The sequence below is a fragment of the Grammomys surdaster genome, unplaced genomic scaffold (assembly GCF_004785775.1).
Source record: "Grammomys surdaster isolate TR1022 unplaced genomic scaffold, NIH_TR_1.0 131, whole genome shotgun sequence".
In the NCBI taxonomy this organism is placed as follows: domain Eukaryota; kingdom Metazoa; phylum Chordata; class Mammalia; order Rodentia; family Muridae; genus Grammomys; species Grammomys surdaster.
In genome coordinates this window covers 2,810,089-2,837,739 of record NW_021604589.1, presented here as the reverse complement: position 1 = coordinate 2,837,739, position 27,651 = coordinate 2,810,089, and the positions used below count along the sequence as shown (strand labels likewise).

The window sequence follows — 27,651 nt, the reverse complement described above, 5'->3', positions numbered from 1 at the left end:
GGTGTCACCTAGTCATGAAGGGGCCAGCTCTGTTGTGAACAAGAGGGGAGTTATCCCACTTGGTTCTGTCTATAGTTAAAAAGCTATCAGAGGAAGTAACTACAAATAAAGTGTCTGAATTTTCTTTTTATACATATGATCCTTGGAAGGTTCGAGGTTCACCCTCTTGGAGCCAAACCGGTCCTCTTAGCTGTTGAGCCGTCTCCCCAGCCAGAAATTGTGTTTTAATAAGTTCTCATTATTACATCTTCCCATCTCCATATTTCCTACCTCAAAACTCTAGGAAAATAATCTGTAATCCGTGAATAATTTGTTATTATAATACAGTGTGCATGAGGTGGACAGAAAAATTCATTGAGAAATTTATGTTTCCAAAGGATATTTCAGTTGAACTGCTACTTTTCCCTATGTGATCTATGTGTGGTGTCATAGACTAGGTTTTAATTCTAAAGCTGTTCTGGGCATCATTGGATCAGTTAGCCCTAAATGATCTCCTTTATGGCTTTAAGAAATAAAATTAATAATCTCAACTCTCTAGATACAACTAATTTGATCAATTTCTTCCTCACAATACCAGAAGGTTGGAGAAACAAGAACATTACTTTACACTTTCACGTAGGAAAATTTGGGTTCCTGGCCCCAGACAGCATCAGTTCCTACTGTAAATTTAGCAGCAGCCCTGACTACTGCCCACCAGATGGCAGTAGCGCTCAGAGCCTTAACCAAAAGTTATTTGCTGTTTAGGAAGGACCCAATAGACAAAATTACCCTCAACTGAGAATCATAGACACAAACAGTACTCTACCAAAAGCTAAACTTGTGGGCTTAATATGCTTCTACTTTAGGCACAATTGTGTCCACCTTGGGGTGTCTGGATGTAGCCATTTTCTATGAGTTCACAACTAAGGACTAATCCGGCTTGGATTTCCTACCTTCCCTTCTCAAGCTTTAGATTAGATTCCATCACATGCCTCAGGCCCCATTCCACCCTTATATATACAGTTTCTAAGTCTGGTTGGAGTACTCGCTGTTTCTATTACATACTTTCTACCTTTACTTCCACTGTCTATAGAATCAATTTTCTTCCTTTTTCTCTACTAAATCGTCAAGTTTTTGTTTGTTTGGTTGGTTGGTTGGTTTGATTTTTGCAGCTTGAGGACAACTTTATTATAGTCTACAAGAAAGATACCCCAGGGCAAGCAAGCTATAAATCATGGCAGCTGCTCCAGGGAGAAGAAAAGAGAAGAGGAGAAAAAGTAAAATAAAATGAAATAAAATAAAAAGCCATGCCCCTTGAGTTAAGCCAGCATAGACGTTACCCATACAACAGTAGGCAGCCACGTGGTGAGAAGTGGGGATTTCAAGGAAGAATAAGGGTACCTAAAGTATTAAAGAATGCATGCTTAAAAAAAATACAATGAAGCAAAGGAAAGGTACACTTTCCTGAGTAATTCAGAAAAGGGTGCAAACTTACAAAGCAAAATAGCTAGCTATGTTCTGTAATAGACTCCATTAGGAGCTGAAACATCGGGAGGAAAAAACCTACAGTATATCATTAAACAGATAATTATCCCACCTCTCTAACACGGCTAAAAATGAACCAGTCTTCCTAAGGGCAGTGCTTCATTTCAGAATAGTTCCTTAGCCAGTTCATTGACCCTGCCTAGCTGGGACCTGGTGAGTTAGGTCTCCACTCAGGGAAAAGGTTCTATTTTCTTGACCACATATTTTTCTCTAATTTTTTTTTATTGCTTATTCCCCAACATTGTCCCTTCTGAAGTGGTAACTCTAAAGTCATTTAGGAGATGGACTGAAATCTGGGTACATATAGTAGTCATTTTCACCATGAAAATCTGGAGATTTCGTTCCAAAACGGCCACCAGAGGGGATCAATGTCTGGAGTGGAGTTCTAGTCCCCACCCACACATCCACCCACAAGTATAGCTGTAGCTTGTGGCAGGGGCACTCATTGCGGAGATGGGAAACTTGGGCTCCGTTCTGGTGTTTCTGGCGAGAGAACCAAGACAATTTCTAAAACTGCTGCTTTGGGGTCCCTGTCATTTCCAGTTTCTATGTCCTGTTCTCATCATTCCCCTGCTGATGAGTACAGCCTTCCTGAAAGGGCAAGGTTTAACTGAAACCTCTCACATGTTTCTGATAGCAGTGACAGTTCTAACTCACTTGGACCAGAAAGCTTCTTCAAAAGGACCGCTGTCATTCCTCCTTAGCCATTTCCTATGTCTGTATAAACCCAAAGACCTCCCCATCTCCCCACACACATCTAAACTCATGTATGTACATGCACATACATACACAATTTAACTAAGTTACGCTTTTACTTTGGCCTTCTTTTCTATTGGTAGGCTGCTATGATGGTACCCACGTAACACAGTTTTTAGAGAAACTTGTCCATGGGTCAACCTCCTCATTGTACACTGCCAGAAATTGGTAGCTTATCTGATTAACTAGAATAGGACACAAACTAGCCATATTTTATCTGGAGAGAGGAGAAACACATCACTCAGTAACATTCTTCGGAAGTAATGCTACAAGTTTGTTACATATCCAGCCGGAGATGATCTAGGTCTATGTAAGAACCCGATCTAACTGTTCTGAGGAGTGCCTTTTCTCTGTCACCATCATCCGGTTTGGGTACAATACTTTAATATTCTTAGTATGTTAGTACCAAGGGGTATCTTAGAGTGAGGACTGATTTTGCTACCTTCCTATAATCCTTTAGCTTCACCACAAGCAATACCGAGTCCACATGTGTTAAAACCTACATGCTTGCCTGTAATGGCAACTTCAAGACAAATCCTGAGATACCGTCCCCCTCCATTTAAATCACTAACCAAAGGTATATGTGCCACTTTGGTGTTTTCTTTTACTATTGCTTTATCTCTATATAATATTTCTTCCTCTTTCTCAATATCTACAATTCTTATTAATAGCCTCAAAGCTCCTAGACTGCATTAAATCATCATAGTTCTTACAGTCTTGCCCCGCCCCCATATCCATAGGAATACAGCTGATATCTCTCTGTTAAACACAACATAACATAATCATTGAACAATGGACAGTCTCTGTGATATTGAGGAAGCTATCATTTCCCAGTTTTCCAAAAATATTTTTCTTTGGCTTTTTTAGAGAGCTTCCTTCATAGGCCAAGCTGGCCTCTAACTTCCTACTGTAGCTTAAGAATGACTTTGAATATCTACCTTCTGCCTCCTCTTCTTCCTCTTCCCCCCCCCCTCCTCCTCCTCCTCCTCCTCCTCCTCCTCCTCCTCCTCCTCCTCCTCCTCCTCCTCCTCCTCCTCATTCTCTTTCATCTCCAAGTACTGGGATTTCAGATGTGACACCATGCCTGGCTCAAAATGTTTTCCTTCCTTGCCAAATTTGGTGTTGAATTTAATCAAGGTTTTCTTTCCAACCAGATACAGCCATCTTGGAATGGTTTATGTTAGAAAGTGGTTCACAGCATGCTTTAAGAAACAAGCTGTGTGGAGACAGGAGGTCTGAAGTCAGTAGCAAGTTTGCTAAGTGTGAATCACTAGGGCCTTTCCCTTCCTCTCCAGGATATTGTTCAGACATCGCCTGCAAATGCTGTTGGCTACTAACCAGGAATTATGAGCATTGCTTTTCTGATGGGCACACCCTTGGAAACAGGGTGGTTTTGTTCTAACAAAAACCAAGGAACCTGCTGAGACATGTCATGAAACTTTAAAATATACTTCTCCATTTAACTAAGAATGACATGAACAGCATTGTAATATGTCCCTGTGAAGCAGATTAGGTTTACTCCTAATAGTTTTTTCTTTTTAAATACTTTAAACAAAAGTGACTGACTACCTAAGGTTTTCCAGGACTGAGGAATACCCAGAAACATAAGGTTTCCAGCACTAAAACCTGGAAAGTCTTGATTCCATCATTTAATGGTAATTTTGAAATGAATAAAACCCATTTCTCCATGGGATAGTTCATGCATCAAGAGTGCATGAACTATCAGTACCTCTTCTTTTTAACTAAGCTTTGGAAACGCTTGCCTAATCTTCATACCATCCACTGTTTCTGATAATTGTAGTCAAATTTAACGTCAATCCAGACCAGAAATGGGGTAACTGCCTCATCTTTCTACTGCCTCCCACTGAGGTCTTTTGAAAATCTTTCCCAGAAATTTGGATTCCAGGCAGGAGATTGTATTGTAACCATTAGTTGTGCCTCTTTTTGCAGGACTTGCCTTTTCTTGGCTTTTAAGGCAAGTTTTAAAAATATTTTATTAGTATATATTAATTCTATACAATAATGGGTTTCATTGTGACAACTTTTCACATGTATTTAATATATTTCGACCACTCTCAAAATGTATTTGACTCAGTCGCTCATCCTCTCCCCAGTCTTGCCAATCCCCTTCCTTCTTCCCAGCTGGTCACACTACGGCTTTCAGACTTTCTTGGATGCTTTTTTTTTATGGCACAATGCAGTTTCCTTTGGACTGCATAAAGAAAAATGGCCAGGCAAGCCTCCAAACCACAACAAAAAAGAGATCTACACAAGCCCAAGAAGTTTAAGGCTGAATAAATATTAACTAGGTAAAATAGATTTTTTTTTTTTTTACTCTTACGTGCCTCATAGAATCTTAATAGTTCTGGTGTGGACAGTCACCTGGACCAGCATTTCTTACATTTCATTGCATATGTTGCTCACTTTGTGGCGGTGTCCTTAAGGTACAATCTCAGATCCAGTAGCTCTGAGGTGGAGTCTGAATATTCTAGGAGATAACATTGCTGGGTCACGGGCCCTACATGAGGCTATCAGAATTTTATAGGACGGTATTCTCAGGTGAGTTCATGTTCAACATATATTCATTATATTTTATACTCATGTATTAGCATATCATTTTCATTTAAAAAGTAATAATGAACTCCAGAAGGGCACTATTTTAAGTACGGCTGATCCTGGTGGCATACTCATTATGTGAGTGTTACTTGGGCATAAGAAAGTCACCTGGATATGGGAACTTATCCCATCTTGCATAGGCAATTGCACTGATGGTCAAAAACTTCCTTTGTACTGTAGTAAGAATCTATGTTGGACTGCATTTGGAGGCATATAAAGCAAATATCACCCTCCTTGTCACCGTTACAAACACCAACCACTAAAAAGGATTGGATTTCCTTAATGCACAAAGAACTTCTATAAGACAGCTATAATCAACAACTTTCAAGGCTTATTTTAAATTAAAAAAATTATGTAGAGTTCACACATTATTGACGAGAACAATACAAGGGGGAAAGGCCAAAGATATGTGTCTACAATAAACAAATATGTTCAAATCAAAACTAACTTTTAAAAAGAAAATACAAGTTTTCTTTTAAATTGCTCAGGAAAATGTAAATTAAAATTACAATGAAGCAGTTTTGCCTGTTAGACTAGCAACCACTTAAAAAGTCAAGTAAATATATTGGATTGCTTATGCTGAGGGGAAATGGGTACCTTCATACATCATCACCATGGTTATGCTAATTGCTGCTACATCATGGCAGACACTTACCAGATCATTAAAAAAATGGAGCAGGTGAGATGGCTCAAGGGGTAAAGGTGCTTGCCACTAAGCTGGACAACCTGACCTAATTTCCATGGGTAGAATCCACACAGTGGAGGGAGACAGCCAATTCTGGAAAGCTGTCCTCTGACTTCCACATAGGTGCCATGGCAAGAGTGCACACACAGAGAGAGGCACTAAATAAATAAACTTTAAGATTTAGCTTTTAATTTTGTATTGGTTCTTTGTGAATTTCACATCCCACTCATCTTCACTCTTCTTCACTCAAAAGAAGGGGGCTTCTCTTGTACCCACTCTCCACCCTTGCATCCCCCCTACCCCCGCAACAGAAAAAAAAACTTCTTTTGGAAGCTGTATTGTGTCACAGTGTGTCTCACTGTATACCCTTTGTCCACATTTCTTTTGCTTTCAAATGTTCATTGCAATGACTCCTTGATCTGCCTGGTGCCATACAAGGACTGGTAGACTACTAATCATTCCAATGTTCATAGGTCAGAACACTGAGTGTAGACACAATCTCTCTCTTCTCTGCCACCTATGGATGCACACGTGACATAGAAGCCACATCTACAATGACTCTAGGGATAGGAATAAAGCCATTTTAAATGAGCTTCTTGAAGAATGTTGAAAAATTCTAATGGTTATGTATTTTTAAAAAGATAGCATGATACTAGAAAAAAGTCAAACAATAATAATTAGTACTTTTGGGTTATGATATAACAAGAGATCCCAGTTATGTTCTTATTTCCAAATCATTTTTTTTATTTTACATACTAAGTCAGAATTTTCAAACATGGCAAACCTTTGGAATTTAGATTGAGCTCGAGAAAGTATTAAGAGTCTAAGGTTGACTTGGCTTGAAATTGAAGGATTCATTTTTTCATTTATCGTTTTTGAAGTTGTTTTATTTTTACTTTTTATATTTGAATGTTTTGTGTGTTATATATCTGCACTGTGTACATGCCTGATGTCAAATGAGGCCAAGAGAGAGCACCTCTGGAACTGGAGTTTCAGATAGTTGTGAAGAATGTAGGTGCTGGAAAATAAACCTGGGACTTCTCCAGTCATTGAGGTGCTCTTAACTTCTGAGTCATTGAAGAACCAGTCGGTCTCCATCTTAGGCTTAAAAAGCCTTCTTATAGTAACAATAAACTAGGTTCATTCCTGTTTATGATTAAACCTCTGTTTCTGAAGGATTAGGGTATGTTCCACCTGTAACCTTAACTACAAATGGTTCTGTATTGCCTATTCCAGGAACGGAATTCTAAAGGTGACCCCCTGTGATGACCTTTTTATGACTTCCGGTTGTGATGACCTTGCTTTGACCATTTATTAGGTTCTTTCTGCTCCTATAACCCCACCTTTTTCCCCCACTTGGAAACCCTCCACCCCTGAATTCTACAAAAGCCTTGTTTCCCTCAAGGATGGGATGCTGCTCTCTTTGAAATCCTGACGTGGGGAGAAGTGACCAGCTGACTAAATACAGCTTGTTTTAGTAAGACAGTCATGGGATTGCACGCACACGCAGACACACACACACTCACAAATCAGATCTAGCATCATCTCTCCAGTCTCAAATTGTAGGTTTTAAAGGTTAACATTAACAGAAACTTAGTTCCTGGCTTACTTGTACTCTGGGGATAAAACTGACATAGTCATTCCTCAGGATTTGAATTAATAATGTTCTATAAAACTATCATAATCCTTTAATTAACAAGTCCTGAAACATTGGCTCCTAATGGCAACCTAAGATTGGGTTTCTTGAACTCTCTGGCGACAATATTTTTGTCAACCCATCTATGACTGTCTGTATTATATATGTGTGTGTTCTGTCTAAAGATCCCATATACCATATATATTATCCACTGATGTTAATGAACTCTCAACCAACAGTACTAAATCATACTGTTTACTGAATGCACATATTTTCTTTCTGAACCAGGCACACTAGCAGGCTTCTGTGAAGAATACTAGATAGAATGCTGTGTCATGCTCACGAACCGTTTTGAATAGGAAACATCAGAAAGCAGGAAAATATAAGAAGCATGCCCACTAAGATTGTTATGAGGACACTGGCCTACATTATGAGAACCAAAACAAGGAAGTCATCATCTTATTACACTTCAGCTGGTAAGAGATGAGCCAGGCAGCTCTAACATCCTGAAACATCATCAGAGCTCTACAAGTATTGATTTGGCAATTAGTGGTGAGTTTTCCAAGCAGGTGAACTCATACATACAAAATTTACAAATAATAAGGATAAAATGTAATTGCAGCTATAATTGAAGGAAAATTCTTAATCAAGAGTAACGGGCCAAACATCAATAGTCTCTAGCTTAACTTCTTCTTTAAAGTTGAATACCATATGATTTACAAAGCAGTGCCCCAGCCAGAGCACTTTACCTAATGGAAACAAAAGTTCATCAGTGATTGTTTTAATATAGTCATTGCCTTCAACAAGAGCCAGACAGAGAAGAGTGGGCTAATCCAAGCTGAAACAATTTATAATCCTCTTGAGCATGGTAAGGGAGGGTTGAGGAAATTCCTGACTCTAAGGAAAGAGAGTTGCTCAAGGCCACCATCGAGGTATACACATATGTTAAACTGGAACAAATATAATGTCACTGGGAAGACAAAAGTGCCATCCTCTTGAGAATGTTTGGAAAACAGGATGGAGATACTAATGTGTGAAAAGAGCTTCAAGAATTTAGAAGATGGCAGCCAGGGCTCTGGAGCTCTGGACAAAGGACTGGAATCAAATACAGATATAAAAAAGGTGAAAGTGTGGCTCTCATCATAGGTGTGAAGTAAGACAGACACAGCACAGCCAAAGTGTTAGCAGAAAGGAGAACTTGAAGGCAAATGGATAAATGAAGGGACATAGATCTAACTAGCCTCCTCTTGTTTCTGGAAGCCTCTTGGCTAAATCTTTCCATGGTTCAATACAGTGATCAAATCTTTCCCTGTCTGTTTTTACTCCCTTAACTAGAATACATAAGGAAGCAAGCAGGGGTCAAGCCTTGCTCTGTCTTCCAGCAACACTCCGTAACACGCAGCACACCCCCAACATCTGAAAGATCAGCTTCCATCAACCCTTGCATGTTGTAAGCCCTGGATAAATATTTACTAATTCACCAGGTGGACTTACAAATATACTGAGTCTTTAACCCTGCTCTGCCATTTACCACTAATACAGATGGCTGAAAAGACCACAACATTATATTACACAACTTTGTTTCCTATCTAACTAAAAGAAAAAGTAGTGTCCAACAGAATCTCCAAATTCTGTGATGAAATTTATAAATATGTGAGTATGCCCATAAAATCTGTAGTTTTAGTGCTAACTTCTGGCTCCTTGATTCTAATTCCTTAGAACTTTGTATGATACTCACTGAGTCCTTAGATGTGTTGGTGTTTATAATATGTTACATGAAGTTAAACATTTCTGTGTTGCTTTTTATAATATTATGTTACATGAAGTTAAGCATTTCTGTTTGTGGAAAAACATTTTGAAAAATCAAATTTTCTTTATAAAAGTATTTAATCATGTCTTAGTTTCTTCTCCCTCTAACAAATTATATTAATTGTACATGTTTTTTAAAACTTTTATTGATTTTTTGTTTCACATCATGCACCCCAGTCCTGCTCATCTCTCCATCCCACTCATAGCTGTCTTTTGCCCTTGCAATCCCCCCTCAAAATAAACATACACACAAAGCAGAGAAAGCGTCTCATCATGAAAGCTGCAGAATGTCACAGTGTGTCCCACAGTATATCTCTCTGTCCACACATCTTCACTCGCGAATGCTCACTGCAATGAGTCATTGGTCTGGTTCGAGATCTCTGGCTTCTGTGACACCATCAATATTGGATCCTCACAGGCCTCTGCCTGGTTATCTTGTTGTCGCCTTGTGTCATGGAGATCTTGTAGCTTTAGATCAGCAGGACTGGCCATTTCACTTGTCTCAACCATTTACAAATGATATAGATTTGGGGATGGGTCAACTCAGAGCCCTGGATCTGGGCCTGGGTAGTAGCTGAGCTGCTCAACACACTGGCTCTCTCTTACCCACAGCATCAGAGCTAGCTCTCCAGCACTGCTGCGGCTAAGCTACCCAGTGCCTCCATTAGCAGGAGGCAGGGTCATCTCTCCTGCTGTTACACCCTTGGGCTTGGCTTACCCATGACTTTGTCATCAGGACCAGCTCCACTGTGTTGCCCAGGTCAGGGGCAGGGCCGGCTCTCACGAGTGCTGCAGTCAGTGAGGAGACAGGGATGAGTTTCTGGCTCTGATGCCCTCAGGGCCAGCTCTCCCAACCACTGCAGGTGAGTACTAACTCATCCATACCCCCTCAACCAGTACCAGCCCTGCTATGATGCCCAGGTGAGGTGCAGGGCCCACTTTCCTGAGTGCTGCAGCTGGTAAGGGACAGATCTAGCTAACTCTTCCACAATCGTGACACTGTGGGCAGCTTTCCCAATTGTTAGGGGTAGGGAAGTGGCACTTGTGCCACCATATATCAAATGAGTGGTAGGGTCAGCTCTAACACACCCCCACCACCACCAGGGCCAGCCCCACTGTGATGACTGTGCAAAGCCAGGGCCAGATCTCTGGAGTACTGCCCGTGAGAGATGGGGCCAGCTCTCCAGAACGCTGTAGCCAGTGAGGAGTAGGGCTAGTTCTGTACAACCTCTGGATATCCATGTGGTCCCTGATGGCTGCCATGACCAGGGATGTCCCCATGTTCTTTAGTGGCAAAAATGAGTCATGGACATCGATACTGATTCCTACTGCTGTGTAGCAATGAACCTAGACATGACCCTCAGCAGTAGCTCAGGCTGGGACCTCACCATGGCCAGATGGCAGGACTGGCCACCCACAACAGGCTACTCCTCTCCACTCTGATTCTCCAGTTCCATCTCTCTTCATCACGCTCACACTGCTCCACTTGTCTTCCATCTGTCCACCACATACTTTCACATTGTGGTGGCTCCCACTGAAGGCTGGGCAGGAGGCTAATGAGCCCCTGGGTGACATCCTCCAGCAAATGGGTGTCTATACCCCACCAGTGCCGTGTGCCTGAAGGTAGGTCTGTGGGTAGCACTGCGGTCCACAGATCTCTGTCTGTCTTCCTCCTCCCATGCTGCACTGTGTGGTGGTGAGCCAGGCTCTGCGTGTCTATGCCCCTGCCCCTGTGCCATGGGGGAGAGGGCAGGTCTCTGGACATCCCTCTCCAGTACCGTGTAGCAGGTCTCTATCTGTCTTCTTTTTCCTGTGCTATGCTGTCTGGATTTGATTTGGTTTGATTTGATTTGATTTTTATATGTCTTAAGCATAATACAACTTTGGCCACCAAGCCAGGCATCAAGTTAGGATGAACAAAGGACTGTCATCTGCTGTGCCCCTGACTAACATAGGAACAACCACCACCAACAAGGTCCCTCTTTCCCCGTTGCCAGGGGAGTTAATTGTTTCATTTTAAGAAGCCAATTCTTGCTCTTTATGAACTGCTGAGATAGAAATGTTAGCAGGACACAAATTAAAGGATACTAAAATAGTTAATATTTAAATTTGAGTCTATTTCATATAAAATCACTATAGCAACTATATAGCAGCCTATGGCAAGAAACTTCTAAATTAATTTTTGCCTATATTCATTGCATATGATTGAATTTTCCATTAGAAGTAAAAATCATATTTTCAAAGATACACTTTTGCAGTCAAATTTTTGTACTTACTGTTTCAAATCCTCGGTGTGGATGATCAGGAAACCCTCCCGGCCTTCCTCCTTTAAATTCATCAAACAGTAAAAATGGATCCAGAATTTTCAACTGGAATAATAAAATGTGGCATATTAGACATGGCTCTTAAGTCATACTACAGGGTCCACACTCATAGACATATCTAACAAAACTCATTGAAGATGTGTAGCCAGTAAGCAACCTTCTAAAATGCAAATTATGTTCAGGAAGAAACTATAGTCGCACAAAACAACTCATCAATTACATTAGAATTGATGTTGTAGGAGGAGAGTAAAGAGTGAAGAAGCGTTTTGTGATTGTCTACAGTACAGGCAAGTAGGTCATGATCAATTTGTAACAGATTCTTAACATCATGAGGTAGGTGTTTATAAAATCAATAACTAAGCTGTGATTGTGAGTGTTTTCAAGGAAAACAACTTCACATATATAAGAACAGGTGACATCAGGGAAGTCTTTGAAAAATTGATTTTTATTTCTAGAAAATTTACAAACAGGGAAGTGGCTCTTGAGCTGAATCTTGAAGTCATGTTGGAGCTAATCAAATGGAAAGGAGAGAGGGCAATGTTCCAGAAAGAAGGGGGAAGGGAGATTGGTATGCCTGGCAAAGCCTCTGCTGGTCACTCATCAGAATTCCATGGGCACATAAAATTATCAGTTCCTGAATAATCTTGCATGGAAACATATTTTCTTCATAAGACCTTACTTTAATAAATAAATAATCTCATTATTATTATAATTTAAATAATTTTATTTAAGGGCCTAAATAAGCCCTTAGTTTCTTCTATCAACAATAAGTTACTCATATGTATGTGTACATATATGTCAATTCTTGCTCTTTATTAATAGCTCAGATAGAAATGTCTGCAATGATACAAATCAAACAAAAAGTAAATACTTCAATTTGACTATATTTCACTTAAAAATAAATAGTATAGCTTTATAATACACATACAACTATGAGAGATGGGCAAAGGATAGAGGTTAGAGTCTTTGAGGTTTGAAATAAGTTGTCATTTTGTATCCCAGGCTGGCCTCAAGCTCTCAATCCTCCTGCCTCCACATCCTAAGTGTTTAGATGAAAAGTATGCCCCACCATAACTAATTATAGTTCAAATCTTAAAGGATTTTGGATCTTATCCTGAAGGCGATGGGTTGTAATTGGGAGTTGAGATAATTATATTTAGAAAAATCACTCTAAAGAAGATGACAGATAGTCACTATGATAGATAGTTACTATCATGTATAGGAGCAAGGGGCAAAGTAAGGTCATAGCAGCAGTGATGGGAACCATTGAGTGACTAGGTAGATACTATGAGACATGTAGGAAGAATACTGAATAGCTCCCAAATTTCTTGTTATGGTGCCTGGGAATATGCTAAGTTCGCTCAACAAATCAAGGAATATTTAAAAAGAAGCAGCCTTAACATAATTATGAGTTTGGTTTACATCTTGTTGAGTTTGAGATATCTACTATAAATGTAATGCATATAAAAATTCATGCTTATTCAAAGGCTACTGAAACTAAATCTCAAGTTCAGTCAACAGGTAGAAACAGCTGTGTTATCATCAATATATTTAAGGCTGTCTTGCTTATTCTTATCCATTTGCTTAGAATTCTTATCAACATCTGTGATTAAAGATGTTGTAAGTTTTTCTGGAATTGTTTTGAATCTATGTATCAGTTTTAGAAAGAGATTTAAATAATATTGATCTATTTTATTTATAAACACATTATGTCTATTTAAGTCTTTAAATGTCCTTCAATAACGAATTATAATTTTCTTCATAAAGGTTTTGTATATATTTTAATTTTCTGGGTAACATACTCAAAGGGCATCATAAACTACATGTAAAATTACATTTTGTACAGTTTTCTACTGGGAATTATAAATATGAATAGATATATGACATTCGAACACTGCTAAGAACTTATTAATTTTAGTAATTCCCCTGGAGGTTCTTTTGAGTTTTATTTCCTAAGATGGTCACAGCACCAGTGTATCTATCAATAAGCTTTCCCCCAACAGTTCATAAAAATAGTTTTGGCTTGACTTAAACCATAAGTTGTAATTTTCTAGGTTTTGCTGAGTCCAGCTGGCCTCTGCATCTTATCTTTCTGGAGTTTATGTTAAAACAGCACATACGTGGTCTAGCCAAACCAGGAGAAGGACACTTACCCTGAGACTCATGGGTAACACACCTAAAGATGGATGGGAACATACAATCATACTGCAAGAAGGGAACAAATATTTGAGAGCAATAGTCTAGCCGATACCCATGAGCAAGTAGCTCGCCTTTTTCATCTTTTCAAACCTTGTACTTTCTATTTCTTTTTATTTTCCCAATCCTGGAGAAAAAGATGGAAGCTGGGATCTCACACACACTACACAAGCATTCCACCACCAAGCTAAGTCAACCAGCCCTAACTTACCCCACTTTTTGTTTCTTGCCTTTGTTTTGCAAGCTAGCACCTCTCTGAGTAGAAAGGATGGTAATAGGTGTCACTGTCATGTCCCTGATTTTATAGAGCTGGCTGTTTGTAAAGTTTTCCTGCTAAGTGGTTGTTGTTAATCGCAGATTTCTATTTTTCTGTAGACTCCCTTCATAGGATTAAGGAGCTGCTCTTCCAGTTCTAGTTTATTAAGTTTATCAGTGGATTTTTATTTTTTTTGCTATTGCATATTTATTAACTTAGCTAATTACATGTCTTTTTCTCTTTTGTCTCCTGGATTAAAATGAGATAAGTCTTTATTGCTTTTTGGTGGCAAGAAGATTCATATAGGCAAGTAAACTGGTCTCAAATAAACTATGAAGAGACAAAGGTTCCCTCTCTTCAGTCAACCCCTGTCACTATCAGTCACTCATACATCAGTAATTATTCACTGCTTCTGCTCTAGAATGAAAACCTCAAACTACGGAGGCAGTATTGGACGACTGGGTAATAAGTTCAAGGCTAGAAAGCTTTTGAAATTCATCCTAGGAAAAAAATCAGACATCACAAAAAAAAATCATCACAGTCACTGGAGTGTGAAATTTGGAGGGCTAAAAGGAATAGGGAAGAGCCACAGACAGCACCCCCACCCCAGTCATCTTAAATACTAGCTAAACAGTCCTGGACTGGTAGTAACAAGCACACATGATTTCTCAGGAAGAACTGAAGCACACACAGGAAGCTGGAGTAGAGGTGATCCAGGTTACAAGGCAAAGGATGGGAATTTCATGGAGAGCAGAACTGTCAAGTAATGAAATGAGATATTTAACTTAGCTAAAGAGATTTCTAACAAAGTGTTGGAGATGTAACATGGTTCCCTTTGACCACATGTGGCAAAATGTAAGAAGCAAGAATAAAAACACAGAATGGTTGATCAGAAAAAAATTAAATGGGAAAGACGTGGAAAACATGCAGCCCACTTTTAAAGAATGAGAAGGCATGTTAGTAAGATTGTGGCCAAATAGCTACTTGATAAAGAGCCATCTACACAGAATCTAGAAACTATAGCCCAAAACAATAGAAGAAACTGGTACCATGTTTTGTCTTAGTCCACTCAAGGTGCTGTCACAAACTATCATAAAGTGAGTACCTTAAAAGTAATTCAAAGGTATTTCTTACAGTGCTGGAAGCTCGGAAGTTCAACATTAAGACAGCAACAGCAGCTTTGGTGTCTAGTAAAAATCCATTTTCTGTATAGTCAATACCTTCTAGCTGTGTCCTCACATGATGGCAGGCTCCAGCTAACTCTCTGTGATCACACCCCTATAAGGACATTAATCCCAGATGTGCAGATTGCATCCTCATGACATAACTATCTCCTAAAGATCCTGCCTGCTAATACCATTAATTTGAAGGTTAGGATCTCAAACTTTGATTTGAGGAAGGACACATACGTTTAAACCATATCCATATGAAGTGTATTCATTGCACATTGGCTCTGTCTAGTCACTAATCTCTGCCATATGAACACACCCACAAGAAGGAAGTCAGCATAGAAAAAGCTATAGAACCCAGGTCGCTGATCAAGTGTCAAAGGGATAGACTCTTCAACTGGCTGGAAACCAAGTGATGTAAGAGACACTCCAATAAACAAGAGGACACAGTTGTGTTGGATTGCTGGGCTGAAGTGCTACTTGCTGAAAATTCATTCTTACTAATCTACAAGCATTTACTATAGCTTGGGCAGCACATACAATAAACATGTACCACCTGTCCAAGCAGATAGACTTCTATAAGAACTCTGATTTTCTAAAATGTTTTAACTATGTCTCCAACTCAACCACATCTCTCATTTCCTATGTGTTTCCTTTCCTTCAACTACTTCCAAAACCTTTAGCTGCCAATTTTAACTGGCAGTTTCCAAGACTGTTCTTTCAACATCTTCAGAACTCCAAACAAAACCTGTGACCACCAGCCCTCGGGCTTGTAGCAACCCCATAATAAAGCTCCAAGAGCCCAGCAGGAAGTCAGGAAGTGCTGGAAGTGCCTATGGAGATAAGACTGATACTGCACTTTTGAAATGACCCTCTATTGAATCCAGAATAATTCTAAGTATGCAGAGTACAGCCCATGAACTCTGGATGGTACTTTTGTTAGATTCTTTAGTCTCTTCCAGCTAGGCCCTATGGTTGACTCTAGCTACCAGAAAGGCAATTCTAGGGTGGAACTTTTAGGGCCATTCCTTATCAAATGAGGGTGGACAGTTGAGTTGACATTTGTCCTTTACACTTTCGTCTTCTTCCTCCCTTCTGTGTCAGAGGACAAGTGGTGGTTACTATTGCCTTAGCAAACAGCTATTTGGTAATTTCACAATGTCCTTTGAATGTTCCAATATAAGAGGACTATAATTATATAGTTATATATTATATTGGATATATAATTACATATAATTAATTATATCATCCTGTCTTCTTGTGCTCTCTCCCTCCATATCTTTACAGTAATTTGTTAGCTGGCACAGAAAGTGATGATTTTCACTGTGTTATTTTCATATATCACTATACTGTGTAAGTATCCATGCCTCCATTATCCCTCTTGGTGAACACCTCCTACCTGTGAGAAAGTTCGCTCTTTCTACTTTTGTATCACATAGATTCCATGATCCTCTCTTGTTTTTGTATTTCTGAGACACAAACTGAAATGCTGGTGAGCACGATGACACCTGGGTTTCTGTTCAAACTACTTTGAGGCAGGATATGGAACAGGACTTTCATTGTGCCAATCCCTCTAGTTTTCTTTGTTTCAAAGTATTCTCTTAAGTAATTAAATAACCCAAAGAGAATCACATTCTTCTAAACAGTATCTGGTGCAATTGGGCATCATAAAGACAAGTGCAGATAAGAGATGGTTTCTCTCCTCCTAGGAGCACAGAAGAACCACCTTCCAACAGCATGCTGCTCAGTCATTCAAATTCTGACTGTCTAGCCTGGTCCATGGATAACTGTACTGAAGGATATGAGCCAGCCCCAACCTATCTTTCCTTTATTATAAACCGTAGAAAGGCTAATTATAAGTTCTTCTTCAACTTCCACATTTACAATGATAGGAAGAAAGAAAAAAATTGTGGCAGTTACTAAAATGGACCACTTTTGCAGCTTCAATGCAAAAATAGCTTGGTTGTCCAAAGGTTCTATTTCTTCAGGGTGTAAGCCTTGGTTAATAGACTTTGAAGACTAACCTTCTCAATGTAGACAAATGCCTTCATTCTCTGCTCATGGGGCTGGGGAGGGTCTACCTTTAAGTAGAATCTGGAATTATGATAACATCAGTAATCAAAAACTTGACTTGAGTAAAAGAATAATGGCAGGCTTATACAATGCAGTCAAAAGGGACATAAGTTTTTAAGCGATGTTTATGAAGAATTTGTAATAACACAGAAAGTCCTTGTGTCACTATGTTAAGTGAAAAATTTCATGACTCAAAACAGTGTCTTCTATATAAACCCCGATGATGGAGAACAATGGTTCTCAACCTGTGGGTCACAACCCCTTTAGCAAACTATCTCCAGCAATATTTACATTATGATTCATAAGAGTAGCAAAATTAGTTCTGAAGTAGCAACAAAAATAATTTTATGGTTGGAGTCACCACAACATGAGGAACTGGATTGAAGGGCCGCAGCATTAGGAAGGCTGAGAACCTCTGATGTAGATAGAACAGAACTGATAGATGGACTAATTAGCCACAGCTTCTCTCAATACATATGTTTTGTTCTTTTTTTAATTTTGGAAATGATTTTTGTCATCTAATATTTTTATATTAAATAAAAAGGTTGTTTTTTTTTTTTTTTTTAGCTGAGCAGTGGTGGCACAAGCCTTTAATCCCAGCACTTGGGAGGCAGAGGCAGGCAGATTTCTAAGTTTGAGAGTTCAAGGCTAGCCTGGTCTACAGAGTGAGTTCCAGGACAGCCAGGGCTACACAGAGAAACCCTGTCTCAAAAAACCAAACCAAAAAAAAAAGTTTTTTTTTTTTTTTGAGGAGATGTATCTAGTAGCATCCTTACAGGTCTGTGAGGTCTTTTTCTAGTTTTTCTGTTCACAATGACATCTAACAGAGTATGCCCCCACTTCCATTTGGCCCAGTGCATTTAGCCATTAAGATAAACTTATTTGTGTCTTTTCTTCGACAAATGGTGCATTTTAGATTTCAGGAGCTATCTGCGAGTGAGTTACTGTTGAAAAGAGAAATGGCAAAAGCACCAGATAGAAGAAAGAGGACTGATGGGGCTGAGTGGGGAGAAGTGTTTGCTGCCTATCTCAATGGCCCCTCAACATCAAGCTGGGTGAAATGAGCCAGGCACAAAGAGACAAATACTGCATACCTTCACTTGTGTGTGGAATCTAAACAAACAGAAACAGAATGATGACTTCCAGAGTCTGCAATGAGATGATGGAAAGATATTGGTCAGATAGGAAGACTAAGTTCAAGAAATCAATAGCACTCCATAACTGTAAAATGATGATGTATTATATAGTTGAAATGTGCTGAGTAGATTTTAAAAATAATTATATGAAGTAATACAAATGTTGATTAGCTAGTTTTGACCATTCCTTGCCACATACAAATATAAAATAATAACTGGGTGTGGTGGCACACACCTTTAATCCGAGAACTTGGCAAGCAGAGGTAGTAGGCAGATCTCTTGTGAGTTTCAGTCAGCTTGGTCTAGAAAGTGAGTATAGGTCATCCAGAACTCTGAGAGTTCTGTTATACAGTAAAACACTGTCTCCAAAACCACACACACACACACACACACACACACACACACACACACACATACACACACACACACACACACATTTAGTTAAATTTTTTAAATTTAAGACATCAAATCCGTCAACAGTGTAGGGTAGCACTCACTGAAGAAAGCGACGACTTTTCAAACTCTACAAGCAAATGCGAGCCTGCCAATCCCAGCTGTTCAGGAGGCTGACACAGGAGGATGTAAGAACAAGGCCAGCCTAGGCAACTTAGTGAGACTCTTATCTCAAAATAAAAATGCACGCCAAAAAAGAGGGCTGTGGATGCAGCTGAGTGACAGAGCACTTGCCTAGCATGTGCAAGGGCCTCCCTGTGTACAATCCCCAGTACTGCAAAAGGGAAGCGAAACAAACAAAACTTAATGTACAATATAAGTCCATGAACACTTTTCAAACATTCCTTTTAGTCAAAAAGCAGACAAAGTAACTACTATGCAATGAGTGGGATAGAGCTTAGCAATGAGGCAGTAGGAAAATCCCAGAGTAGAGTCTAAGAGCTACAGATCAGCCCTACTTCCCAAAATGCAACCTGTCCCTACAATGCATTTCTTCTCTTATTCACATTTAGTGTGGCATGGCACTGTGGCTAGAGCCCTTAGCTGTGACCACTATTTCATTCCTTTCTGTGCATCTAAGACCCATCCTGAAATTTCATGTATTTCTAGTCCAAAACAAAACAACAACAAAAAAACTTCTCTAATGTTGAAAAACACACAGAGGTGCATAGAGCTGGATCTCAGTGCACGAATACAAATCCTTTATTCTGTGTGATTAGTCAGAGAGCAGACCCATGCAGAACCAATCATGTTGCCTTTCCTAGGAATCTGAAGCTGTGATCCACAGTTACCCGTGCTTTGAAGTATGAGCATGTAATCAAGGGTGGAGAGGATACACATTGGGCACATTTGAGGATATGCATGCTGAGGCTGACAGCCAACATACTTCTCAGCACAAGACAGTGCATAGATATGCACAGAAGACCAGTCACATCTCCCAGAGCTGCACCTACTACCCAAAACCTAATTATCTACTTACCAGAAACCTCCTTTAAGCTGGGGTTGATCCACATGGGCCCCAGTTGTGGAGTTCCATGTTTCTCCCACTGGAACACCCCAGGGAAGCTCATGACCATCTTGGCCTTCTCGTCCCAAATCCCCTTCAGTATCCCACCAGTCCCTTTAGAAAGGAAAGCTGGAAGGAGGAAGCACTCATCCAGCCTGCATACCTCAGGTCTGCCAATGCTTCTGCGCACCCGTGCTCCAACCCCCTCTGGCTGCTCCCGGCTGAGCACTGAGAGAGTAACCTTTTTAGAGGACGCCATCTTGAAGTTTATAAAGAAAGTTCTGGTGTTGAGCTGTAGAGGATGGAGGGAAAGAAGAATATACAACAACAAAAGAAATCACAATGGATGAAATATCTACACATTATAAACTAAGGATATTAACATTAGACTGAACTCAAACCCTAACAGTGGCAGTTTATTGAGTACTGACTAGAATCCGGGCCTAGACTAGGTGATTTATAAAAACACAGTGGCAGAGAACATGTATTAGTATTTATGAGGTACCTGGAACCCCATTATTAGCAGTTGCCTTTTGGAATCCTGTAGTCATCTTGTCCAAAGGTTAGCAATAGCAACTCTTTGGAAGAACTTAATAGGAATATCTAAAGAGCATGTTGTATGCTTTCCTTCAGTGGCATACATATCTTGACTTCCTCATACCGTGCACACACCCTTCAGTAGCCACCCCATGAGGTGAGGTAGAAGATGGAAGTGAGGGGTTTTTTGGTGACACTGGAAGCAAAGGGTAAAAACTAGAGGTATGTAACTCTCCCCAGAGTATGATGATGCTACCATTGAAGGAGATCTTCAGGGGCCACTAAATTCAAAGATCCATCTATCTCTAAAGCCCATGGCCAATTTTACAAATTCATCTCTTAAGAATATTAAGCATGTTTACAATGCAGTTTCTTATCATAGCAACCCTTCATTCCCCTTCCAACTCCTTTCAGAACACTGCACCACATCTCACTCCCAACCTAATCTTGTATTTTCTATAGCCTACTAAGGCCAAGTGGTGCTGTCTTTGTATGTATGGGTGTCGGGTCATCTGCTGAAGCATGGGCATCCTAATACTGGTCACTTCCTTAAAGAGAACTGACACTCCCTACCCCAGCAGCTTCCAACTGCCAAAGTTCCTCAGTTGGAGGGTGGTACTTCATGGAACCTTCTCCCATCTGTGTTGGAATTCTGACTGGCTTAATTTTATGTAGGTCTTGTGCAGGTACCTTTTTAGGCATGAAATCTTTGAACTTCCTAATAAAGTCCTCTAAAGCATAGACAAACCATGTATGAACTACCCCAGGCAATGGAATTCGTGATTCAGGAACAACCCATATACTACATGTACTATTCAAAAGTCTTCCATTATTGATTGAAGTCTAAGTACTGCCCACAAATACAATCAACCTCCTTTCTAACTTTAGGTGTTTGCAGGCAAGTAATCCTGAGCCCCCTGATCGGATCACATGAACTCTAACCAACCCTTCAAAGATTCCTTACAGGAAGCAAGAGAAGCACTGTAACAACATGCAGTTTCGGGAACTGGACACCTTAGATTTAGATCTCAGTTTTGTCACAATCCAGGATGCCATCCCTTGGGATGCTCTGTGTCTCAGCTTTTCCATCTATAATTTGAGATTAAGAAATAGCTACCTCAAAGGATGTATATAGGGCTATGAGAAAGTGAGCTGCCATTCTTCATAGGTATTCAAGACAGGAGCACCCCCGGGCTGTGAAGGCAGATCCTGAAACGGATCCTCCGAAGCAGACAAACAATATGTATCTATTGGGCCATGAAATGTGGGGCACAGAAATGAATTTCTGAGTACAGTCCCATAATCATCCACACATAAGCAACTAGTGAGTAGTTTTGCCTCCACCTAATTTTTCTGACTTCCTCCAGACTCCCACATTTAGTCCCTATACACAGGAGCAAGGATGAAGCAGTTAGCTAATTGCAGTGTGTTGCCAGGAGAAAAGCTAAGCTATCATCCCTTTCGTCAAATTTCGGTGGCTATTTAAGCATTTTCCTCCCTCGGCTCCCCTAGGAGCCTGTAGTGGGCTGGGAAAGACAGCATCATGAAAACTGGCACGGGCATCCCTCCCACCCCCAACAAACACACGCACATCACTCTCGCGGGGGCCGAGATCCCCAGGTCACTCACTCGGCAGTAGCGCAGGCCCAGGAGGGAGGCCACGGCCGGCTGTGCCTAGACTCCACAGCCGCAGGGACACAGCGCAGGGAGGACAGGTTTGCAAAGAGCCTGCTGTCAGTCAGCGTGACTCAGCGCTTTGTTGCGGGCCTCCAGGAGGCGGGAGTCTCTAGGTCTCAGGGGCCTTGGACGAGGTGACACACCCTTTATTTACCCTGGGTTTGGATTCTCTGACTCCGCCCTATGCCTCTCTGGATCTGCCTTTTGAGCATTGGCCCAAAAAGTGATGCGCATCCCGGGCCTCTTGGGGGCGCGCTGCCTGCCTCCCAGGAATGTGCCCTGCACACTCTGGTGCCCTGCAAACTCTTAGAAACTCCTGGAAAACCTGCTCTCTCTCAAGTCATCTTGTCACCCAACGCTTTGGCTGTATGAGCAAGAATGTTTCCTAACCACTTATCCCGTTTGGGAGAGTGACTCAGCCTCTCTGTTCATTATCAGGTCCCCAGTGAAATGAGCCTGGTGAAGATGACAGGACCAAGGTTGTAAGGTCGCAAAGAGAATAAAATGAGCCTGCCTCCTCATAGGCACTACACGCTTGTCTCTCATGAATAAATATGTTTCTTGCTGTTTGCCAATGAGAATGGGGCAGAGGCAGAGCAGGCACTCAAGAGGCAAAACATCTCTGTTCCTGTTGAAAGAGAAGTCACACCCTAAAGGGAAACATAGAATTAAGAATTTTGTTGGGATTCAAGAGAAGGCCTTGGAGAGTTGCCCTCAGGAGGCTGTGAGGGTGTGTACACAGCCAGGAAGCAATTTAGTTTTCTTAGGACTTTTAATCAGAGGACAGGCTACCATACGCAATGTTCTTTAAACACCCGGAAGTTCATTGTCTTTTCTTGGAAAAACAGTGAACGTGATGCCTCTAAAACAAGCCTGGGAAACTGTCCGAAAAGGAATAAATGGCAAATGTCTTTTTACTTTCCAGCTATGTGGCTCTTCCGTGGAGACTGCTCCTGTTTGATTTTGTAGCCAGAAAGCAGCCATAGACAATGCCTGCTGAGTGTGGTTCCACTTTAATAAAAAGTTTCTTATGGATAATGAAATTTGAATTAATAAGATTATCTTGTGAATTCATGCACTTTTCACCTGTAATGAAATAGTCTTCTTTTGACTTTATATTTCAGCTGATATTTTTGAGACATGGATCCACATATCCCAGGCTAGCCTTAGCACCCTAGATAGTCAAGGGCAACTTTGAACTTGTGATTCTCCTTCCCACAGTTGCCAAGTGTTAGAATCACAGTGAAGCATTCTCCACCATGCCCAGTTTTATATGGTGCTGGAGACTGAACCCAGGGCTTTGTGCATGCTAGGCAAGTACTCTACCAACTGAGCTATATCCCCAGCCCCTTCAACCTCAAAATGTGAAAAAGCATTCTTACCTTTCGGACTACGTGAAAATAGATATGGGCTGTGTATCCATTTGGGTTGCATGCATAGTTTGCAGATTCCTACTGTAAAAGAATAGGGAAGCAGAAGAACAAATGCTTCTCCCTGGTGCTCAACCCAGCAGAACACACTAAAATGAGAACAGTACAGAGGAAAATAGCACAGCCTTTGTACAAGGATGACATGAAAATTCATGAAGTTGCTCTCCACCCCCCCCCAAATTCATGGCCACACTTGAGTGTATCTAGTCTTTTCTTGAAATGGCTATCTGTCTTCCTTAACGCCCGTACCCAAATCTATATTAAAAATGCATTCACAATAAGTTCTGTTTTTTAACTCTTTTTCCTGAGCTTTTATATCAGTGGGGCTCAAACTGATTCTTCCTACCTTCAGTGATTCAACATCCAACTGCCACGGACTAATAAGGTACTGGGACTTACCATTTGTAATGGTTGGTAAGAAGTAAGATGTAAACTTACCATCTTTGAAACGGTTTCCACATAAAACAGAAGTATGAACACCCTGCCTGGCACGTTGCAGACCATATAAATAAATTGTCGCCGGACAGTGATGGTGCATGCCTTTAATACCAGCACTTGGGAGGCAGGGGCAGGCAGATTTCTGAGTTTGAGGCCAGCCTGATCTATAGAGTGAGTTCCAGGACAGCTAGGGCTACACAGAGAAACCCTGTCTCGAAAAAAAAAAGGAAGAAAGAAAGAAAGAAAGAAAGAAAGAAAGAAAGAAAGAAAGAAAGAAAGGAAGGAAGGAAGGAAGGAAGGAAGGAAGGAAGGAAGGAAGGAAGAAAGAAATTGTCTTGTATTCCCTTAACCAGTTCAACATTCAACCAGGCGCATGGGCTTAGAGTGCAAGTTTTGCCCTCACACTTTCAACACAAAAGCCTATGGATTCTGAGTTCTAATGTCTCTCAGTGCATCCAAACCTCCCCATTCTGAAGGTCTCTATCCATCTTTCCCAATCACCACCCACTCTCTCTGCCTTCAGATTCAGCACTGGCCAAACCATGTCCCAAGTGTCAGGCAAATAGAAAACAAATGCCTGAAACCCTCAGTGGCTTCTCACTGGCTTAGTAGAAAGTTCTTTGATGTCTTTGAACTATCCTCATTCCCTAACCTGCTTGTGTGACAGTGGGGAGGGGTGAGCACACATAGACACCTGTCTCTTGTTAGTTTGCCAGGCCTATCTAGAACTTTCTTTACTTCACTTTCACTTCACCTTTTGGCTCTTAGTTTCTATGTCATGCTGTCTGGACAACCTATGTTAATTGTTTCTTCAAGTCTAGGAGGACTTTTGACCTGGAAATCACCTATATATTGTTCTCTAAGGCCATTGTTCAACTTGTGGAAGATCCCATTTTCCTACAATGGGTTTAACAGTAGCTTCTACCTTACAAGTTTCTTCTGAAATATAACTCTGACACTCCACTAAATATGCTGTTTATGCCTCTTACTCTTGGGTCTGTGTAGAGCTTGTGGTTACCATGACCAAGTCAATGTGCCATTTCTGAGGGAGCTCTGAAATGACCTGGCAGGTGCCACATCCTGCTTCATGGAAACCAGCTGCTCCTTAAGAGTGATGTCACCATTTTCCAAGAAGCTCATGTTCTATAAAGAAGAGGCCTTGGAGGGAGACATACCATGAAAACAAATGAAGCACAAAACACAAACCACCTTGAAAATGGATCTTCTAGCCCCAGCCAAAGCCAAATGAATACAATCTGAACACACACGCAACAGTGTTCCTTCCAACTTCCTGATCCACAAAATTCTAAGTAAAGTCAAGTGTCTTTAAGCTACACCATTTCAGTGTAGTTTATTTTAAAAAGGAAACATGAAAAAAGGTCTTCATGTCATAGGAGAAAAGAAGTAGATTTTCAAAATGTTTCAGGCTAGTGACAAACTTTGCACTATGTCCATTTAATTAATCACCAAGAAAACCCAGCCATTAATTAAAACAAACCATTATTACACTGGGATCTATAGGATAATGTTTACATCCTCCTATTGGCCATAGCAGATGCCTCCAAAGTACAGATGTGCTGGTGAAAAGGCTCCTAGGTTACAAATAGCATTCCATGATAAAAGAATTTCAGAGAGAATGGCAATGGTCTTGGTGATATTTCAGCAAACACTGTTTTGGATATTTCTCTAGAATTCTAAATGTGCTCCACCTCTGCATCCAGAGAAGGCGATGACAGGTCTCAAAGTAGAAGACAAGAGCAGGTGCGTGTAGTTATGGCAGAGCAGAGAGATTCTCTTGTAGGTCTTTCAGAAGAGAGAAGGAGAGGGAGAGGGAGAGGGAGAGACAGAGACAGAGAGACAGAGAACACTTCTCAAAATCTAGAAGGCTAAAATGGAAAAAGTTGGTGGGAGAGGGAAGAAAGTTTACATATGGAGTAGAGGCCATACAGTGCTCCACTGTGAAAGGGTCCATCTTAGGTGTGAGAAATGTACCCTGTACATTTGAACTCAGAGCCTTCTTCAAGTCCTCATTTGCAATGAGATGAGGATGTGGAGCAGGCAGCTGAATATGTGAATCCTGAGCAACACAAAAGAAACCTTTATGCTCACATGGCAAAGATCAAAGTCTTTCTTAAATGACTACACAGCTATAATCTTTAAAGTCACCCGTATTGTCAACACATATTTGTCTGTATCCACTCCACCCGTGTGTGTGCGTGTGCGTGTGCGTGTGCGTGTGCGTGTGCGTGTGCGTGTGTGTGTGTGTAGCAAGGCTCTGGCAGACCTTACCCTTCTCCCGTTCCCCTCTGTCTTGCAAAAAGAAAAAAAAGTTAAACTACATTCCTAAAACTAGTCACCAAGATCTATGCCCTTATTTATTCACGTCTTCTTCCTCAGGCTGACTGCCAAGGTCCAGCTATCAAAGTATTAAAGTCCAGCAATCAAAAGCCCCCTTTGGCTCACCTAATTAACATGTCCAATTAAAATTAATCACCTCATCCTAACACAGAGTTTCCCTTTGTACATTTATAAACTACCATTTTTCTATAGGCCATGTCTGTCTCCTCTCTATCCAGAGGCAGTCCTTTGTCCTCTGGGACAAACACCCCTCCCCCCTTTCCCTGTTCCTTTCCCCCTTCTATTCCTGTCTTTGTCTCTCATTCCCTGCTCTCTGTCCCTCTGGGGCAAATAAATGTCTTTTGTGCTGAGAAGTTGGTCTTTGGGGTCCTGGGCCAATAATGATATCTAACAGTTTCAGGTCCTCAAACTCTCTCTGCAGCCAAGGATGGCTTTGAATTCTGATCCTCCCGAGTACAGAGATCACAGTCTTGTAACAGCGTGCTTACTTGATACAGTGCTAGGGATCAAGCTCCAGGCTTTGTACATGTGAGACAAGCACTCTCCCAAATGAGCTACAAACCCTAGTCTTTTATTCAATATCTTGATTTTTCGTCTTTATAATACTGAATGTCTTTCCAAATGTATTATTTCATACAAGTGTGTGGTCACCTTAAACACACCATCGCTTGTAGTTATTTTTCTTTTTAAGGCATCAACTCAAATGTTCTTGTTTGTGGAGTTTGATAAATTGCTTTCCAGGGAAATATAGCTGCTATTCACTAAAGAGCCAATATCTCTGGAATATTCCATATTAGAAATTCAGAGTCAAAAACCCAGAAAGTCACTTGGCTCCAAGTCAAAAAAACTAATTAGTTCACGTATATAAGAGCCAGCATTTTGCTGTGCAGTTGAAGATATTCAGTTACATCCAGAGAAGGTGGGTACATAAGACTCCCACCTCCTCCTCGTTGAGAATGTCTTTCACAGATGTTCTAACCCAGAAGCTATAGTTATTATGTTCCTTTCTGCTTTCTCTTTGGGGCTCTGGCAAAAATCCCAGAAAACAGCAACTTAGGACCCTCTCTTCGGAGCCTCAGAACATTGCTAGAATCCATCACTAGCAAAAGATTCTTGGCCCTGAAAGGCTGATTCATGTCAGAACTAGAGAAGCGGAGAAATACAGGTGACTGATTCCTCTAATACTTACTTTAATTACCCTGATAACCTTTCTCAGCTTTCAATTTTTGTAAAACACATCTTCTGACCAAAAGAAGACAGCTTCGTGGACCAAGGCATTGAAGCAAATCTAATTTAATTTAGATCTAATTTAATTCAAACGTAATTTTTAATAATTTCTAACTAATATTAAGTCAGCTGAGCTGCTTATGAATGACATGTACTGATGTCTACAACTTACCTTGAAGGTACCATTAGCAAGAACAACAATAATGTGATTGATGGGCAAATAGAGTCATGACAAATTCTGTTTCAAGAGAATGTTAGTTGTACGATATTGGGGTGTGGTGTATGGGTGTTGTGACTTCTTTTAGCATCTCTCTATGCTATTTCTTGTGATAAGATTTTATTGAA

At 40.6% G+C, this 27,651-nt stretch overlaps 1 protein-coding gene and 1 non-coding gene across 4 annotated transcripts in view; both read right to left on the bottom strand.

Moving 5' to 3' along the window:
* The window catches only part of Pir (pirin), a 97,189-nt gene extending 75,271 nt beyond the window's left edge, over nt 1-21,918 (bottom strand). For 2 of the 3 annotated variants that reach the window (XM_028762146.1, XM_028762149.1), the window contains exons 1-3: nt 21,806-21,918; nt 19,803-19,931; nt 11,303-11,395 (exon numbers count right to left, since the gene is read on the bottom strand). In XM_028762146.1, the coding sequence (XP_028617979.1) occupies nt 11,303-11,395; nt 19,803-19,898 (189 nt within the window). In that variant the 5' untranslated portion in view covers nt 19,899-19,931; nt 21,806-21,918. Of the gene's footprint in view, nt 1-11,302; nt 11,396-19,802; nt 19,932-21,767 lie in introns of all 3 variants that reach the window. The other variant, XM_028762148.1, reaches the window with a different exon arrangement.
* On the bottom strand, nt 6,021-6,152 carry LOC114616738. Its single transcript, XR_003710678.1, has one exon. It is a non-coding gene; the product is annotated as a small nucleolar RNA SNORA17 (small nucleolar RNA).
* Nucleotides 21,919-27,651: the final 5,733 nt, after the last annotated feature.